The following is a 16980-nucleotide window of genomic DNA, read 5'->3' on the forward strand; positions in this document are numbered from 1 at the left end:
AAATAAAAAAGGAGAAGTTTATATATTTGTGGCATTTATTTGTTTTTATCTGCATGCTGAAGATTAAAGTAAACCAATCTACCCAGAAACAACTGAGTAGGACAAAGAAGCAGACAGAGACACATTCCCCTGTTACTGTGTGTAACATCCAATCCGTCAAGGTCACTCTTTATCTTCCATTTGTTTCACCAGCAGAATGCCTTACTTCACAGACTTCCCTCAGAGGCAGATAGCACGCAGAGACAAAACAAATATGTTAGAAAACAGGGAAAGCAACAGGAGGGAATCCATTTTCTAGAGGTAACCAGACAAACAAGGCAGACTCTGAAGCTGTAACAATAGTTGCGCCTACTTTAAGGATTTTTTTTTCCTCTTATCAAGAGTTTCAAGATATACAGTCATGGTGTCCTGTACTGTCCTCATCCTGGGTCCTCTTTGGATCCATGGTATGATTCAAGCTTGCATGGGTGAGGAGCTGTCCCGTGGGGCTGTGCTATCCTGGTTCAAAGTACGGGTTCTGGAAGGTCTCGGGCTCGAAGAACCCCCTCTGAGCACGCTGCAAGGTCCCGATGCAGACAGGGTACCTCCTGATACGAGGCACCTGCACCAGAGGGCCCACAGGACAAGCAGAACATCATGGGTTAATCCTCAAACCCGTCCGAACCAGGATTCATCGCAAATAATTCTGTTCCCGGGTTCAGGTGAGAAGTTCTTTTGCACTTATCTGTTTGAGTGGAGTGAGTCTAAAACTCCACACAGGTCTTTAAATCGATCAACAGGTCAAAATGTCCTCTTACTCTTACAAATAAAACAGTATAAGGATACATATTGACTTTAAGTTTTAATAGATCTTATTCTAAATGAAAACCATAAGGATGCCATTATTTGCAAAATTTTTCTGCAAAATTTCCTTGCAAAGTTTACTATTTGTATATTATAGATGGTTATATATATTTTTACTTCTTTTAACATCCATTAATATACATTTGTATTAGTAGTAAAAAAAATATATGATGAGCAGCAGAATTGCATTTATCCAAATGCCAGGTAGTAAGATAATAAGATACACTGAATAATCAAAATTATGTGATAGTATTAAGGGTGGTGGGATCAAATAAGTGTAAACTTCATCCTACTCCTTTCCAAGCATCTAAATTGTGTAAAATATAGAGACATTCACAACAACTCAGTATATTAACTTTGTTTTATTTTCCTATTTACAATGTATTCTGATCTCTAAGGAGCTTGGAAAGAAAAGCGTCTGGACTTCTTTAAGTTGCTTGAAGACGTTTCACCTCTCATCCGAGAAGCTTCTTCAGTTCTGAGGAGAACTGAAGAAGCTTCTCAGACAATGTTTTCTGCTATCTTAGATATATTTACATGTTCCAAATAAAACAAATAATAGTTAGATAGACATATATGTGATTTAGTCTTTATGTCCTTAGACAGGGCAATGTCCAAAGTCTGTCCCGGGCCAATCATGGCACTAAATCAGATTTTATATGGCCCCTCGCTCCTTCCTTAAACCGTATTAGTTATGGCCCGCTGCCACAAACAGAATCAATAATGTGTAATGTTCTCTTTTCACCCCATGGTGGCAGCACCATCTGTCTTTTATACACTCTCTGTTACAACCAACATAGAGTGTATAAAAGTTTCAAAAACTCACAAAATACACACAAAAGTAAGTTGTTTAAAATTAACCTGATCTACTGATATTCATCCCCTTTACTGAAGTTCCTCAAGCTTTATGTTATATTACTCTTTGTATGTGAATTAAAAGTCAATTTATTTTGTTAACCTTTGAACACACCTGATCACCTTTAATGATAATTCTTGTCTAATTGAAAATAAATTAGAACACCTCAAAAAAAGGGTGAAACGGATTGTTGGCTCTAAAGTTTCCATTAATAAATATGGGATTTTTGGAAGAAAAAAAAAAGTTTGCCAGTGCTGTTTATCCATCACTGTTATAGTGTGAGTTGCAATCTCAGAGACATTAGTAATATATTTGCCTTCTCTAAAATGTAATGGAACTAATGGCACTCGCCCTGAAGTGCTGTCTGCCGAGGTGGCACACTCCCTGGACAGTATTTCTTCTAAACAAAATTCATTGTGTTTTCTTTGTGCTTTTTCTAAAGGTACTTTAGAATTTTTTAGAGCAGTAAAAACAAGTGAAAAGTGGAGGCTTTTGTTAATTACTCTGATTAAACCCATTTTAACATACTTGACATAATTCTGATTACTTATTTATTTATATGGGTATGACACTTGTTATAAACAAATGCTTAGTAATAAATATTAAGTGACTGCAAGTTTTATTTGCAAGTTTAAAAGAAAAATACAGGAAAATAGTACATGTCATAATAGTATGACAGTACTTAGCATAGTATCATATCAGTAAGTGTGGTCAGAGTAAAAACCGCTTGTCATTTTAAATGGTTCTTGTTAGCATTATTAACACTTTGACCTTCAAATCAATCAAACTTGACCTTAAAGGAGAGGTCAGAGGTCAAATGTGGCATAATGTTTAAATATATATACGGTACTTTCTATATGTTGACACACCACACTTGTAAGAATCATAGTTATCAAGTCATAAGGCTTTTTATCAATTTTCAACCAATAAATCATTAAGATGACCTTGAAGACAATGGGGCATTTAAGCCAAATTTTAATGGATTGTTAATCCCACTTTACACTCCTCCAGTTTTATCAGAATTCATTCAACTGTTTGAGCCATTGTTTTTACAGACATAATGGCATGCATGCACACAAACACTACTAAAAACACAACCTCCTAGGTGGTAACAATGCTTAAATTTCAGTGCTGCATATTGTAATGCAGCCTTACTTATATTTATGTTGCAGTAAACTGGCAGAGTTGTGTACTTTATCTGCAACACTTAATTTTTATAAACTTAACTCATGTTTAGACACATTAACTACATGTAGGAAATAAATAAAGCCAACACAATGCAGTTTTTTAAATAATAAAAGGCAAGTAGAAAACAAGTTTTTTTTAAATAAATGTGTGTAGATGGGGCACGTGTAATTTGGGGTTTAACTTAACTGTCAAAGAATAACCTTATACTGGGCTGAAATAAACATGTTAGTGTCCTCTCAGGTTGAAAGAAGTTCATGCTGAATCCAAATTAGTAATCATACCTGTCAGTGTCCTGATGCATGCTCAATCATCTAGGTAAGTAAATCACCAAAAGTTGATTCTGTTCATCTGGACGTAGCGTTTTCAGTGGGAGAAACGTTTCGTCACTCAGCCAAGTGCCTTCTTCAGTGACTGTGATGTGCTGTACACATCTTCATCACCGCTGTTCACTGTGAAGAATTTCACTTTGTGCTTGGAGATGAAAGAAAGTGTTAAGGAGGCTAACAGATGTTTGTTTGTTTTGTTTTTTTTAATCTGATGTCTCCCTGCAGACTGCACCAAATCGGACTCAGCTCAGGGAGAAACTGCAAACAGACATATGACATATTACTTCCAGCCCTCCATCAACAGCCAGGACACTGTAGTCACGTCAGCCCACTTCTGGTTCTTTGCAGGCGAAGCAGTCACAGCTAACTCCTCCGCCCAGCTTTTCATTGTAACCACAGTACTAGAACGACTCCAGGCAGCGGAGGCTCCATCAAATTCAAGCTCTGATGGATGGACTACCTACCATCTGGATCAGAACCTGCTGACCCTCGTCTCCGAAGGCCCCTTTCTTCTTCAGGTCCACTGTCCAGCCTGTCAGTGCCACGCGGGAGAACCAGACAAGATGCCCTTTCTTCACCTCCATGTTCAACCTCGTGGACCTACCCGGTCACCCCGCAATGCAGCAGTGACCATTCCTTGGTCTCCCTCTGCCATCTATCTTCTGCAGCGGCCCTCTCAGGAAAGGCCTCTACACAGCGACTGCCACCGAGCGGAGATCGACATCAGCTTTGAGGAGCTGGGGTGGGACAACTGGATCGTCCATCCGAAAGTGCTGACGTTTTACTACTGTCACGGAAACTGCTCGGATGGGGATCAAACCACTGCAATGTTGGGGATCACTCAGTGTTGCGCTCCCGTCCCGGGGACCATGAGGTCCCTGAGGATCACCACGACATCTGATGGTGGATACTCATTCAAGTATGAGACCTTGCCTAACATTATACCTGAAGAGTGTACATGTATCTGAACATCAGACCTTAAAGGCCAGTTCACCCAAATAAAAGATTTCAGTTTACTTACAAGTCACAGTTGAAATTTGATTACTGCTCTTATTAAACTTGATTTTGTCTTATTCACTTACAATTTTGTCCTGATTGTTCTCTAGTTTGGGTGTGTGCTACATAAGCCTCACAACAGATTGCACTTTATATGTTAACCTTGATTAAAGTGTTATTTAGCGGATTTTGTTTGTTTAATGTGTTCACCCTTTCACTGGTACTGCTTAGTGTACCTCACATCAATATTCAACAAAGTCATACAAGGAAGTGTAAGATATAGTTCTACATGTGCTAAAAATTAAAGTCAATAAAATTTAAGATACTTCTTCTAGGAACACTTTAACCACCATCAATTAAAGTCCTTACTGATGTAAATTAAATAAATTGAACATTGTAAAAATGTCCAATGACATGATTAACTTTTAGGAGCTGTTAAAATTTCCTTGTTTAATTTATCTATTGAGCACACCACATAAAAAGGTAAATAGATTCAATAACATCACCATCAATTAGGAAATGACCAATTTAACGACTAAATCATGAGACAATTAGAACAAATATTTTCTTTAGGAGAGAAGGGGAAAATCGAGTTCTTCCCTTATTGGGCCACTGGAAGATTATTATTATTATTATTATTTATAAACCAAAGTGACATACTGAAATAGTTTGAGCTCATTTGAACCCCTTTTAACCATTTCTTGATTATTCCTCTGGAGGGCATAGTAGGAATACTTTAAAACCCATCATTTTACCTTAAACAGTATGACTGACCAATAATTACTTACCCTGTAGATGTCAGGGTAACTAACAGATGTCACTCGTGTTTACAATCCAATACATTTTCATTTTCATTGATAAATTAACATGTTAATACATATTGAGCAGACTGCAATTCAACCACAGGTTTAAACAATTATTAAAAAAAGAAATCAAATCAAGGACAGGAGTAAACCATTTCAAATATATTTATTTACTCTGAAGACAAAATAATCTCTACAGTTACAATAACTACAAAACTTGCAATAGAAAAAAAAAGTACTATACTCAAAATTGAATGTCGTACCTCGAAATAAGTAGCAAAACTGGAAGTGAGATGATTATAAGAATACAGCAACAGTTCTTTGGCGATCTGCACTTTGTTCTCCAGGATATAAAACTGACTATGAAAACGTTTCAACTGTATGAATACTGAAAGCTACTGAACACACAAAAGGGAAAAAAAAAAAAAAAAAAAAAAAAAAAAAGGGAAGGAAGGAATCTCACGGTGAGTTGAAGATTACATGTTTACATGGCACCAGTCTGTGCGTCAGCAAACTGTCATCCTTTCCTCAGCTTGGCTTTTCTTCCTCCTTCTTTCCCGGGATGCACAAAGGTATCCGTGTTTCAGCACGAAGGAGAAGGAGAAAGAGGTTGCATGTCAAGGACGGAAAATATGTCTCACTAAAGAAGAATGTAAATTTGTAAAGACAAGGGTGGAATTACATGTTTGACAGTGCCCCAGAAAACAGATGTTTCTAGCCAGTTAGCATGAAAAACCACAAAAAGTGAATTTATTTTCCAACTTTCTGCCCCAACAAACACTAAATATTTGTTTTAGAACATAATTTAGGAAAGGATTAACATTGAAATGCTGAGGTGGTATTTGCATAACAACACTTCCTTCTACACAAAATGTCACTAGCCTACAGCGTTTGGTCAAAAAAACAAAACAAACAAAAAAACAACTTAAAAAGGCCGGTAAAATGATTGTACAAAGATGATTGTTGGAAATGTGTGGAACGGTTCCTGTTGATTAAGAATTCAAGCATTTCCCAGGTAAATATTTTTGGCTGATTTGGGTAAATAGGCTTCGAAAAGAAATAGAAAAAAAAAAAAATCTTTCTGTCAAACATTTCTGAAGTCGAATGACTTCTGGCTAATACACCAATAATTCCCAACATTTAAATTAAAGATGACTCATCCAGTTACAGGTTAAGCCCCACTTAACAAGCTTCTGCACATATTCAAAAACATTACATAACGCAAGGTCATGTTTAAGATTTGAGACCAATAAGCTTCAACCAAGTGAGACATCAACATTCAGAAACATTAATAAAAAAATAAAAATAAAAAAAAGCCTCCCTCTTGTGAACCAAACAAAAAAATTAAAAAAAAAAACAAAAAACACTCAGCTGAAGCTTACAATAATCCTTGCGTGGTCTTAAATGGACAGGTTATTGCAATGCAACAAAACACAGATGACGAAAAAACATGGGGTAGACGAGGTCTAGCCAAAGGCACAGTCAAAGTTTGGATGTAGGTCGGCAAGCTTTCAAGTTTAGAGTCGTGGAAATTAACCATTTGTCACAACACAGCCCAGTCAGCATTTCTTTGTTTTCAACTGACCTCTAATACTGAAAGGCACATTTCTTTCATCCCCACACACAAACATACGCACACATATTACACACACTTCGGTCTCCCTCAGTGGTCTGACTGCATTCCCATATGTGCTTCCCCCATGTGTTTAAGGCCAGTAGGAATGAAAGGACAGACATTTGAGGCAGGAAGCACACTCAGGCATGTATCCCTAGAAGATAAAGAGACCAGAGATTATTAAGCATGCATGTTCACTTAAAATAGATTTTTTTTCTGATGTTTTTAGGTCAAACCAAAGTAGGAAATAAACCACAAAAAATAAATAAAAATCTGACATAAAGTCCAAAGTTAAGCCTGTATTTACATAATCGGCTGGAAGTAGAAAGATTCAATATTCTTCTCTGGTTTCCATGTGCCAAATATTAAGGTTAGTGCCATCCTTGAATTTTAGAGTGCTGACTGGTCAAATTTTCAAGCAACTAAATGATGGAAAGCCAACAATGAAGGGTTGGATCTCTATAACTGCAGTTCCTCCAATTGCCACTTGAGGCCCATTGGAAAAAAAAAAAAAACCCCACACACTATTCCAAGTCATGATAGGACTACTTAATTGTTTTAATACCACTTTGGTGGAAGAAGACGGCTGTAGTCGGCGGCCATCATCATCATAATGATGCAATCACCTGGTAAATAATTACTTTGTACAGTTAACTGTACTCACAACCTGTTATAATCTGTGCTTCAGTCTGCCAAGTTAAAATCTAATATTGTATCTCTAGGTCACTTAGAAGCTAACCCAGACTGGGCAATGCACCGCTGGATTCCATGTGCAGCTTTCCAACCAAACTCGCTAGCATTAGCTAATACCTTAGCACTCCACCATCTTGCCCAAATATGGTCACTTCAGTCTTAAGACAAGCAAGATGGCAGCAGCCATAAAGCTAAAGTTGAGGCTTCAAAATGCAAACCCACAAACCAGTGGGTGAGGTCACTGTGGCTACATGTTTCACAGAGTCTATGATTTTAGCTGATTAATCACATCTTCCAGCCCTAATTTATTTATAGAAAAAGTACTTTTATATGCTGGCAATACTCCTCTTCCAAATATTTTCTCCATGGTTTAGAGCTGCAACTAATTTTCTTCAATTTTTAACAGTCCAAAACCCAAATGATGTTAATTTACAGTTATACAAAACAGAAGAGTGGCAAACTCTTACTTTTGAGAAACCTGAACCACATTTAGCTGAATGTTTGGCCTTTTATATGAATAAATGATTTGGTTTTGATTATTGAAGGCTGAACTCTACCTCCTGGTTCATCTGTGTCAAATTCAGTGTGTCGAATGGAGGTCCGAGCGTCTTCTTTACCTTTCTCGCTCGCCTCTCCTTGCTTCTCCTGGGCAAAATTGAGACGGTTCTGCTCTGCAGCAGTCTGTGCAGCTGTGTTCACCTCTGGGCTGCTGCTGCGTGAAGGACTTCCTTCATCCACCTGGTAGGCGAGGTCCAGGTGCTGCTGGGCCAGCCTCAGGTGTCTTCTCAACCGCTCCAGCTCCCTGGACGAGGGACCCTCATCCCCAATACTCTCTCGCCCAGAATCACCCATTGGCAAGTCCCTCAGCTCTTTCATTTTCTCCTTTTTCATGGTGGCGTGGTATCCTGGTGGAGCTGTAGGCATCGAGCGTGAGGCCGGTGGACGGGAGGTGCGTGTGTTGAGGGTGGCCCGCCTGCGGAAAGTGTCACGGATGCTGCCGATACCCAAATGGATGATTTCCAGGATGGTGAGGAGAAGGCAGAGAAAGGACACGACGTACATCACCAGCAGGAAGATAGTCTTCTCCGTGGGACGGGAAACAAAGCAGTCCACCGTGTGCGGGCACGGAGAACGAGTGCAGACGTAGGAGGGAATCACCTCGAAGCCGTACAGAATATACTGCCCAAAAAGGAAGGCCACCTCAAAGGCAGAGCGCCACAGCAGTTGGCACACATAGACTTTCATCAGGCCGTCACGCAAGATCCGCCGGCGACCATCATGTTTTTTCTCTGAGCCTTGAAAACAGAAACATTAGAAGCCAACTTAGTATCAAGTAGGGGTTGTAATCTATTACACAGAACATTAAAGATGCTTTGTGAAAGACGTACTGCTGCCCTACTTTGTTCTGCTTTGTCTGTCTTTTCTGGTTCAATCTCTTCAGCAATCATTGGGTCTTCTTCTCCGTTGTCCTCTACCTCTTCATAGTCCCTCGCAGCCCCACGCTTGATGATTGGTATCCTCTTCTTCCGCTTTGGGCCCGGCCGAAAGTCCGTCTCTTCCATGCGGGCGATCTTATGCATGGCAAATCCAAGGTACATTATGGTTGGGGTGGTGATCATGATCACCTGGAGGTAAATGTATGCATGTTGACATTAACAGTACTGTTTTGTGTGAGTAAAATAAACACCGACAGCCTTCTTTTGCTATAGCTCACCTGGAAGATCCAGAATCTGACATGTGAGAGCGGCGCAAATGCATCATAGCACACGTTCTCACAACCAGGCTGCTGTGTGTTGCAGACAAATTTGCTTTGTTCATCATAGTAGATGGTTTCGCCGCCAACGGCCGTCAGCACAATGCGGAAGATGATGAGCACAGTCAGCCAGACCTTCCCCACGAAGGTGGAGTGGTTGGATATCTCATCCAGCAGACGGGTTAGAAAGCTCCAACTCATGGTGCCAAGGTGATTGGAGCACTAAGTTAGCTCTGGGTTCAAAACAAAAGCATGAGACTGAGAAGTGACGGGAAAACTTTGTTTTGCATTCATAAAAATCAAAGTGAGCAAAAACAGCAGCCTGTGAATCTGTGAGGTTTGTGCATGTCTTATTTTAGGATCACAGCAACTAAAAGAAGCCTTTGTGGACAGATGGTCATACAGCAGATGTTTATCATTAAATACAAAACATTTAGCTGAATAATTATAGGCTGATCCAAAGAAATGTAATCCAACTATTTCAATAACAGTTTATTTTTCTTAAATGGGTGGAAAATATAATCAGTTTCTAGCTGCTCGAATATCAGTGCAGTTTGTTTACCAGAGACCTTTACACAGTTTGTGGTTATACAGTTTTGCTTGACAAAACATTACATTTACAGACGTCTGATTTCAGGGGAGAGAAAAATAAATAAAAATAAATAAAAATAATAATAATAATAATAATAATAATAATAATAATAATGGGAACGCCTTGTTGAGCGCCCACAGCAGATAAGATGTGATGACTTTAAACAATAAAGCTAATTCACAATTTTCGCATCCTTGTTAAAGGACCTCTGTATGTACGGAAAATAGACATTTCGAGCTCTTATTCAATTAAGTTAAATATTTAAGCATTACTTCAACCGAAAGTCACTAGAAGAAACCAAATGATAAGCTTTCACGCCCAAAAGGAGATTAAAACCATGCATTTGGAAATGCAGGTATTCCAAGAAAGTCTCCACAACAAATCTTAAAAAATAAATAAATAAACAAAAGCCACACATTTGGTATCAACTCACACGAGGCCCATAAAGGTGGTTTAAACCCAGGTCAGACATACAGGTCTTTAAATGTGGATCAGTCTTGTTGGTCAGAGTGCACTAGTCCCTAGCAGCATTTTCGAGAACCAACATTCCTACACCTCACTGCCACGCCAAGCTGGAGATGCTTAATCAGAATCAAAGAGGCAACTGGCAAGTTGCAGCTAGCTCTGAGCAGACCTGCTGTGGCTCCAGGCTGCAGGAATTATGATATTATAGCAGTGACTAGATCTAGGAATTTGCTCTCCAACTCTGCGCCAGAAACTATTCTTTTAAATTCCTTCAAGTGTGGCAAATACTCAAAAAGTAATGCGCAAAAAGTCTTACAGCAGTGGCTGTAAGCTTTAGCAGCCAGCTGGAAATAAAATTTAGACTTGATGTAGCAGTTTAATAACTGATCAAGATAAGATTAGCTTTGTGCTTTTCCCCTCCAATTCTGGCTAAAGCCTGACTGAACTCAGTTTCAAAACACATCCTGGATCAGTCTAGTCTGTGATGAGGGTATTGTTTGACCAAACAGGGCACCAGACACACTGTAAAAGCTATAAATGCCACCATAACTTTATTCCAAAACACATTTGATTGAAACCAACACAGAGGGGGAGGAGGATGAGAAAAAGGGACTCTATGAACTGCTCGTCTTTACAATTACGCTTTTAGACCACAGGGTGTAGCAAAGAAAATAAGCAGCATTTCATGACTCATTGCAACAGCATCAGCCTTTAGCCATTACAGGCATCTGTAGGCTTGTCTCCTCAGATTAGCATTTGACACTCAGACGTGTTGTTCATCATCCAGTCCTCTGTGAAATCCTTCTTTTCCAACCCTGGCACCTTCTGACACTGAAAAATGGTTAGAGTGGCTTGCCCGAGCCTGACCTGCGTAATGGAAAAATATCCCACAAAAAAAATAAAAATAAAAAATTAACAAGGCCTCAGTCTCACGAGACTAAGCCACACCAAAGCTATGAAAACTTCCAGACAGTAGGTCCCTGAAATCATCCCTTCAGATTTCGAACTGCAACAGCGTCGCCCTGAATCTAGAATTACATTTTGAAAACAAAAAATTACAAGCTTCATCTACTAAAGAAGGGGCATCACACTCACATCCCTGGGAAATATACACTTTGGTTTTCCAAAACTGACAAATTTGACTGTGGTAAAAGAGAAAAAAAACAAAAAACAAAAGACAAGTCCAGTTGCCTGGTGATATCCATTTTACCCTCAACGCAGTGTTATAAAACCCACCTTTAGATGGCACATTAGCCAAGAGGTCTCAGAGGAGGAGAGAAAAGGCTGCTGCTGAAATTTAAAAGCCTCTTTCTGGCATTCATTCAGCGAGGCAGACTTATCCCTTTAAACCTCCGCCCCCGGGGCAGCACTGCCTTTGGTTTCCTCCACTGAAACTTGTTCTTGCATTGCAACAGTTTGGCCTAAGTGTGTATTGAGGACATGACCTGATATGCAGAATACCGCACACAGACCAAAAGCATCTCTCAAGCAATGAAAGGCACGAGCAGGCTGACCAATAATGGACATCTAATCTCAGTGTAATTAGGAAAAACCTTTAATTAGAATAAGAAAAGAAAAAACAAGAAGCCAGAAGCCGAGATTTCAGTTTGACCTCACTGAATTCCTGCTATCAGTTTCTAACCAAGCTTATCAGTCACCTGAACAAGCACCTGGAAAAAGCCAGTGACCTTGCCAGCAGAATTTACGAAGGCGAAGCAGACATGCCAAACAAGTCCGCACATTTAAAAACATTTTTTTTAAATAAATATGCTTTGCGTGCTCTTGCACCATCTCCTAACATCCCATACTCCCCCTCAAGAAAAATAAGCTGCAGAAAACAAATGTGTGAGTTTTGCTGAGTGTTTGGTGAATGACAAGAAAAATTTACTGTCATCACAGCTATGGTGACATTAAAAAAAGAAAAGAAAAACAACAAAGAAGAGAAAAAAAGGAGGAATGCAATTTTGTGCCACGGGCTCAGAATAGTTTTAAGTTTCCAGCTGTTGTTCACTTTGCACAGGACTGCTCCAGAAGGGAGTTCAGCTCCTGCTAATGTTCAGGGTCCATTAAGAGTTTCTAGAGGTGCCGAGCTAAAAGAAGCAGGGAGGGGAAAAATAAGTTGAGACAGCAGCAAACGCACAGAATTTACTCATCTCAGGGGGCTTTACAGCACCCCTTGTTAACACACTGTAAAACTGCCCTCCCCTCCAGATAAAGACACCAAGGAAACCAAACATTCGCCTTTCAGCTATACATTTGACTTAGACAAACATGCATCAGGCTCGAGTAAATTTGAGCATTTTGTGCAGACTCACAAATACACTGAAGACGGCTTTTTTTAAAAAAAAAAAAAATACAAACAACAACAACAAAAACAGTAGCTTATTTGCTCATGTGGTTTAAACCCAGATTTACTGGCTTTTCTGCTTCAGGAGTCACTATGCTCTCCAGGAGTTGTGAGTGGGGTGGGTTGTGGAGAGTTTTTTGGGGAAGGGATCTGGACAAAGGGAAAGTTAACATTCCTGCCTAACCAAAAGCAGAAAGCTGGGATTCTTAGGGTTCAGGGAGCAGACAGAGGGCACATGGACTCCCGATACAATCCGAGCAGCAGGAGGAGAACCATCCAGCATCTGCAAATGCAAATCACATCTTTTTCTTTGCTGTCAACAATAGAGTTTGACTTTGAGGAGAGCAAGGACAAAAATTAAATCTAAAGTGGAAAATGGAGTCAATGCACATGATTGATGTCGGTTTGTGTAGCTGGAAGGAAGTTTAAAAGCTCCACGGTGGAGCTGTTGAAGGCTTCGAATACGCTTTGCTGAGTCAGACTGAATTGTTTTGGAAATTGTGGCATTCCTGGAGGAAAACTAAGTCCTGCCAAGCTTCAGTGGGGAAACAAGAATCCTCTTCTTCTTAGAAGATGAAGCCATCAAGTTCAGAGTCTGACTTCTGAAAGTTCAAAACAGCCATTAGCACAAGAACTGCTCCCTTAAAAAAAGCTTCTATTTACATATAAGAACCTTTTCCTTGCACTGTGTGATCTCACAATGTTGCGAGCCGCAATAATTGTGACGTTATTCACAAAGTCTCCATGTGTTAAAATTTTCCCCTTGGTTTAAAAACTGACGAATATAGGAAGACTCACCACTAACACTCCGGCACGCACAGCTTCAGAACTCGCCACGCGGACCTACTCAGTATATTTAGACTAAACCCTGCTCTTTAAAATAAATAAACAAACGTCTCGGGTACCAAACACAAAAAAACAAACAAACAAACCACAGCCTGCTTCAGCTAAGCTCCAAAAGGAAAACCAAACGACACTAGTTAACTTTTTTCGAGACCAAACACTCACCTTCTGCACTACAATCGGTGCGCTGCTTCTCTCCTCGCGCTTAATTGCTTCACCAGGTTTTTCTAATTAGCGCGCGCGCTCGCTCTCTCACGCCGACCGTCTGCGTCCGAGGCAGCTTTCACTATGAAGCCATTCAGCCCGCGTTGACCCCATGTGTTGGGGTCCCGAACGAGAGCACAAAAGAAAGAGAGGTCTGCGACTCCTGCAGGCTCCTGCTTCCCTCCTCCTCCTGCTGCACCTCCTCCACGTAACTCGGCCCCATTCAAGAACAAGAGGAGGCCCCTGAAACCTGAGCTGCCCGACTACCGTTCTGCCCTCACGGTGAAGAACCAGGGGAATCCTATAGGTCTTTGCAATGTCCCGGATAAACCGCCGTCTCTATAGGGACACGAAAGGTATATCACAACAGGGAAGCCACTTAGTATGGAAGCCGAAAAATGCCCAAAATTCTGTTTAAAAAAAGTAATTACAAGAAAATAATTTCTCTGGAAAGGCTGTGCAAATATTTCGTGCATTAAAAATATTTTTTGGACTTGCCTATTCTTAATGCAAAATGTCAACAAGAGTTGCCTCAATGTAAAGGTAAAGGCCTTACAGTAATACAGCAATACTTTTTTTTAAAACCAAGCTAAATTGTTCTGATTTTCTGACCAATCAGATTGATGCATTTTGTAACAAGCGTGCTCATAGCTCAAAGTGTGCACAGGACTATGCAATGATGCAGAGATATAGAAATGGTAAAATAATACAGTTTTACCTCAGGCACAAAGCTAGATGCTGCTCCAGGTCAATCGGCTCTCTGAAATCATTTCTCTGCCTCTCAGGTGTGGTCCCAACTCTGCGAACAAGATTTCAAACGGCCTCACTGACATCCTGAAATATGTCCAAAAGCAGCCATGATACATCTTCACCTCCTGGATCAAACCATGAAATTCTCCCAGCTGCTGCTTTGGCTGAATTCATAATCTCAGTTTCTTTCTTTTCTTGTTTAGAGACATCACTTGATTTCAACTTTGTTTTTCTGTTTTACTTTGTTTTTGTTTGTGAAGTTTGGGAAGTGACAAGCTAACAGTACAGAGCAAATAGCAAACATGTATCTACAGTATTACATGGATCATGGGATTAAAACACACTTTACCTTCAGCTTTTTCTTCCTCACCACATCAATAAACGATTCATTTCTTTTAAGCGTGTCCTTCACATGTTTTGGTTTCTGTCTGGTCCTGGTCATGCAGTTTTGTCCCCAGAAACACTTAATTTTTTTTCTATATTATTATTATCATTATTTTTATTGTTATTAAGCTTTTGCAAAAAAAAAAAAATCCTATTTCTTTTGTTTTTTATGTGCATTGGCAGCATTTTTCTATATCCTGGTGTTTTCCCAAGTTGCAGTTCATTCAACCTCTCTGAGCTACCATAGAAATCGCCGTAATTATTTATCTTTGTAATAAAGTTACATAGGTATTTGACATAAGTTAAAATTATGACATAGTTTACATTTATTTTTTCTTTCTTTTTGTAAAGCAGCTGTCAAAAATAAACTGATTAATAAAGCAATCATTTAAATCGGAACATTATAATCTTTATGGCCCTTCATAAAGGCGTTCCTAATTACCTGGCACACATTTAAAGGAGGACTCACGTGAGACAGATTAGCACAGGTCAGAACTGGGGCAGAGATATGTTGGATGCTGGATCCAACCCTTCCCATAACACAGTTCGATAGCATCTCTCATCAGACCCTCATTTCCCGATAAGTGCCCCGTGTCTTTAAAGCTTCACGTCCAGTTCGAAGATCAGTATCTGCGGTTTCTAAACTCTCGTCTGAGATGACATCACTTTGAGAAGCCTTCAAAGCTCGCCGAGAGTCACGGAAGATTAGACAACTGTTACTGATTTTTGCTGTTCAAAATCATGGAAGGTCCCCTTTAAGTAAGGCCAAAGACACACCACGAGACATTTCTTCAGTTCGATTCTTGCTTATCTCTTCACATTCTTGTTTGTTTTATGCAAAAACAAAAGCACACAGAGTGTAACACCACCATAATGTAATAGTTTGTCTTTCTGCTGAGGACCCCTGTATTATCCTCCTCCTGGATCACAGTTTGGCCTGACAGAGCACTGCGTGACTGCAGCTTTTACACGAGGAGGCCCACCATCCAAGAATTTAGTTGACTCGAGCATTCGGCAAAACAACAGATTTCTTGCTGTCATGCACAGTGCAGCTGTAGTGCTCCTGATTTACCAGAGGACCTGAAATGTTTGGAGGAGCCTGTGGGAAGTCGAGTCCAGCCAGATGTCTGCGCCGTGGCTCCATCCCAGCTCCCTTTCATACTAACTATCCTCTCCCTGCTTTCATCTGCTGTTCAAATATGGTGTTAGGGAGGCATGAACTCATTCGCCTGCACGTTTTATCCTTTTAAAGTGAATGGGAAATATGCAGGATCGCAGAAAATATGACAAGAGACGTGCAGAAAATGACACTGGAGTTAGCCGGTTTCCGAAAAACTCATCACAGGGGTTGGCAACGTCTTTGTCGGGACTCAAAATTCCTGCTGACACCCCTGCAGAGAATATATTAACAGCTTTATTAAGGGAGGGACTCAGTACTAATAAAGAGCACTTTTAATTTCAGCCCACCTGCGTAGTTGTGGCAGTGATTAAGTATTCGCCTCAGATGCTTTGTTGCCTCCCCAAAATATAAACCTTTCTGACATAAATTCATAGCATGCAATGATTATGACTCATGGGTTAGTCAAGGCTCTGGGATCATTAATTTCACCACATTGTAAGCCAAAAACAGAAAACAGAAAGAAAAAAGAAGCAGAAGGGTCTTCAGTATTTCCTCGCAAAGAAGATGGAGGAGGCTCCGATCCTCAGGAAGAAAATGAACTGTAAAGGAGTTTACAGAGAAACAGAAACAGAAAACGGTTACCACATGGAGAAAGATAATAAAAATGTGAAATGCATGGCTTATTATGGGAATGTGAGTGTGGGCAAAATGCTCCCAGATGCCATATCAGAACCATAAAGTGGAATTAATGATGTACAGTATAACTTCACCATAAATGTTTTATGTGCCTCTCTTCTTTGCTTCCTTCTAGGCTATTTTTTCTTTAATAAGCCATTAAGAAGCTGCTTAAGAACTAGAAAACTCATTACTATAATCAAACTAACAACACCTCCTTAGTATAAGCTCACAAGTTGTTTCAGTACAGTTCAAATGCTAACATTGTTAGTGTTATTTGAAATCCGCAGATTCCATCTGTACCGAAGCTGCAGTCCTAATGACCTTTAATTGCTTTGCTTCTTTTTAATTTGTGGACTGGGAAAGGAGGAGCTGTAACCTTTCTATATATCAGCTGGGAACACATTTTAACATCTTAAGCTGCAAGCATCTCTGCTGGTATGCAGCCTCTGCAACGGCACCTGAAATTACAAAAGTAAATAAAAGGAATCAACCACAAAATATGTTGGTGTTTATTGTTTGAATCA

The 16980-nt window shown here is 39.9% G+C and overlaps 2 protein-coding genes across 4 annotated transcripts; one reads left to right on the forward strand and one right to left on the reverse strand.

Moving 5' to 3' along the window:
* The first annotated feature begins 232 nt into the window (after positions 1 to 232).
* On the forward strand, positions 233 to 4390 carry inha (inhibin subunit alpha). Its single transcript, XM_006800272.1, has 2 exons — positions 233 to 701; positions 3439 to 4390. Exons 1-2 carry the CDS (start codon positions 401 to 403, stop codon positions 4179 to 4181), a joined length of 1044 nt encoding a protein of 347 aa, XP_006800335.1. The 5' UTR covers positions 233 to 400; the 3' UTR covers positions 4182 to 4390.
* Positions 4391 to 5167: 777 nt separating this feature from the next.
* Positions 5168 to 14821, reverse strand: LOC102790191 (gap junction gamma-1 protein-like). Of its 3 annotated transcripts, none has more exons than XM_006800271.3 (6): positions 14243 to 14821; positions 13486 to 13863; positions 9035 to 9306; positions 8720 to 8945; positions 7938 to 8615; positions 5168 to 6781 (listed from the first exon to the last, which is right to left on the reverse strand). In XM_006800271.3, exons 3-6 carry the CDS (start codon positions 9272 to 9274, stop codon positions 6768 to 6770), a joined length of 1158 nt encoding a protein of 385 aa, XP_006800334.1. In that variant the 5' UTR covers positions 9275 to 9306; positions 13486 to 13863; positions 14243 to 14821; the 3' UTR covers positions 5168 to 6767. The 3 variants fall into 3 exon arrangements, with proteins under 3 accessions (XP_006800334.1, XP_035767720.1, XP_035767721.1); XM_035911827.2 differs by having other exon boundaries at positions 7878 to 8615; XM_035911828.2 differs by lacking the exons at positions 13486 to 13863; positions 14243 to 14821 and having other exon boundaries at positions 7878 to 8615; positions 9035 to 9697.
* Positions 14822 to 16980: the final 2159 nt, after the last annotated feature.

This window comes from Neolamprologus brichardi, chromosome 23 (genome assembly GCF_056152115.1).
Source record: "Neolamprologus brichardi isolate AB-2024 chromosome 23, ASM5615211v1, whole genome shotgun sequence".
NCBI classification, from domain to species: Eukaryota; Metazoa; Chordata; class Actinopteri; order Cichliformes; family Cichlidae; genus Neolamprologus; species Neolamprologus brichardi.

Excerpts from the sequence above, each read along its gene's own strand:
- inha (XM_006800272.1), top strand. The coding sequence starts at position 401 with ATGGTGTCCTGTACTGTCCTCATCCTGGGTCCTCTTTGGATCCATGGT. Across the intron at positions 702-3,438 it reads AATTCTGTTCCCGGGTTCAG|ACTGCACCAAATCGGACTCA; the intron begins GTGAGAAGTTCT and ends GTCTCCCTGCAG.
- LOC102790191 (XM_035911827.2), bottom strand. The coding sequence starts at position 9,274 with ATGAGTTGGAGCTTTCTAACCCGTCTGCTGGATGAGATATCCAACCAC. Across the intron at positions 8,946-9,034 it reads TCAGATTCTGGATCTTCCAG|GTGATCATGATCACCACCCC; the intron begins GTGAGCTATAGC and ends ATTTACCTCCAG. Across the intron at positions 8,616-8,719 it reads GACAGACAAAGCAGAACAAA|GCTCAGAGAAAAAACATGAT; the intron begins GTAGGGCAGCAG and ends TCTGTTTTCAAG.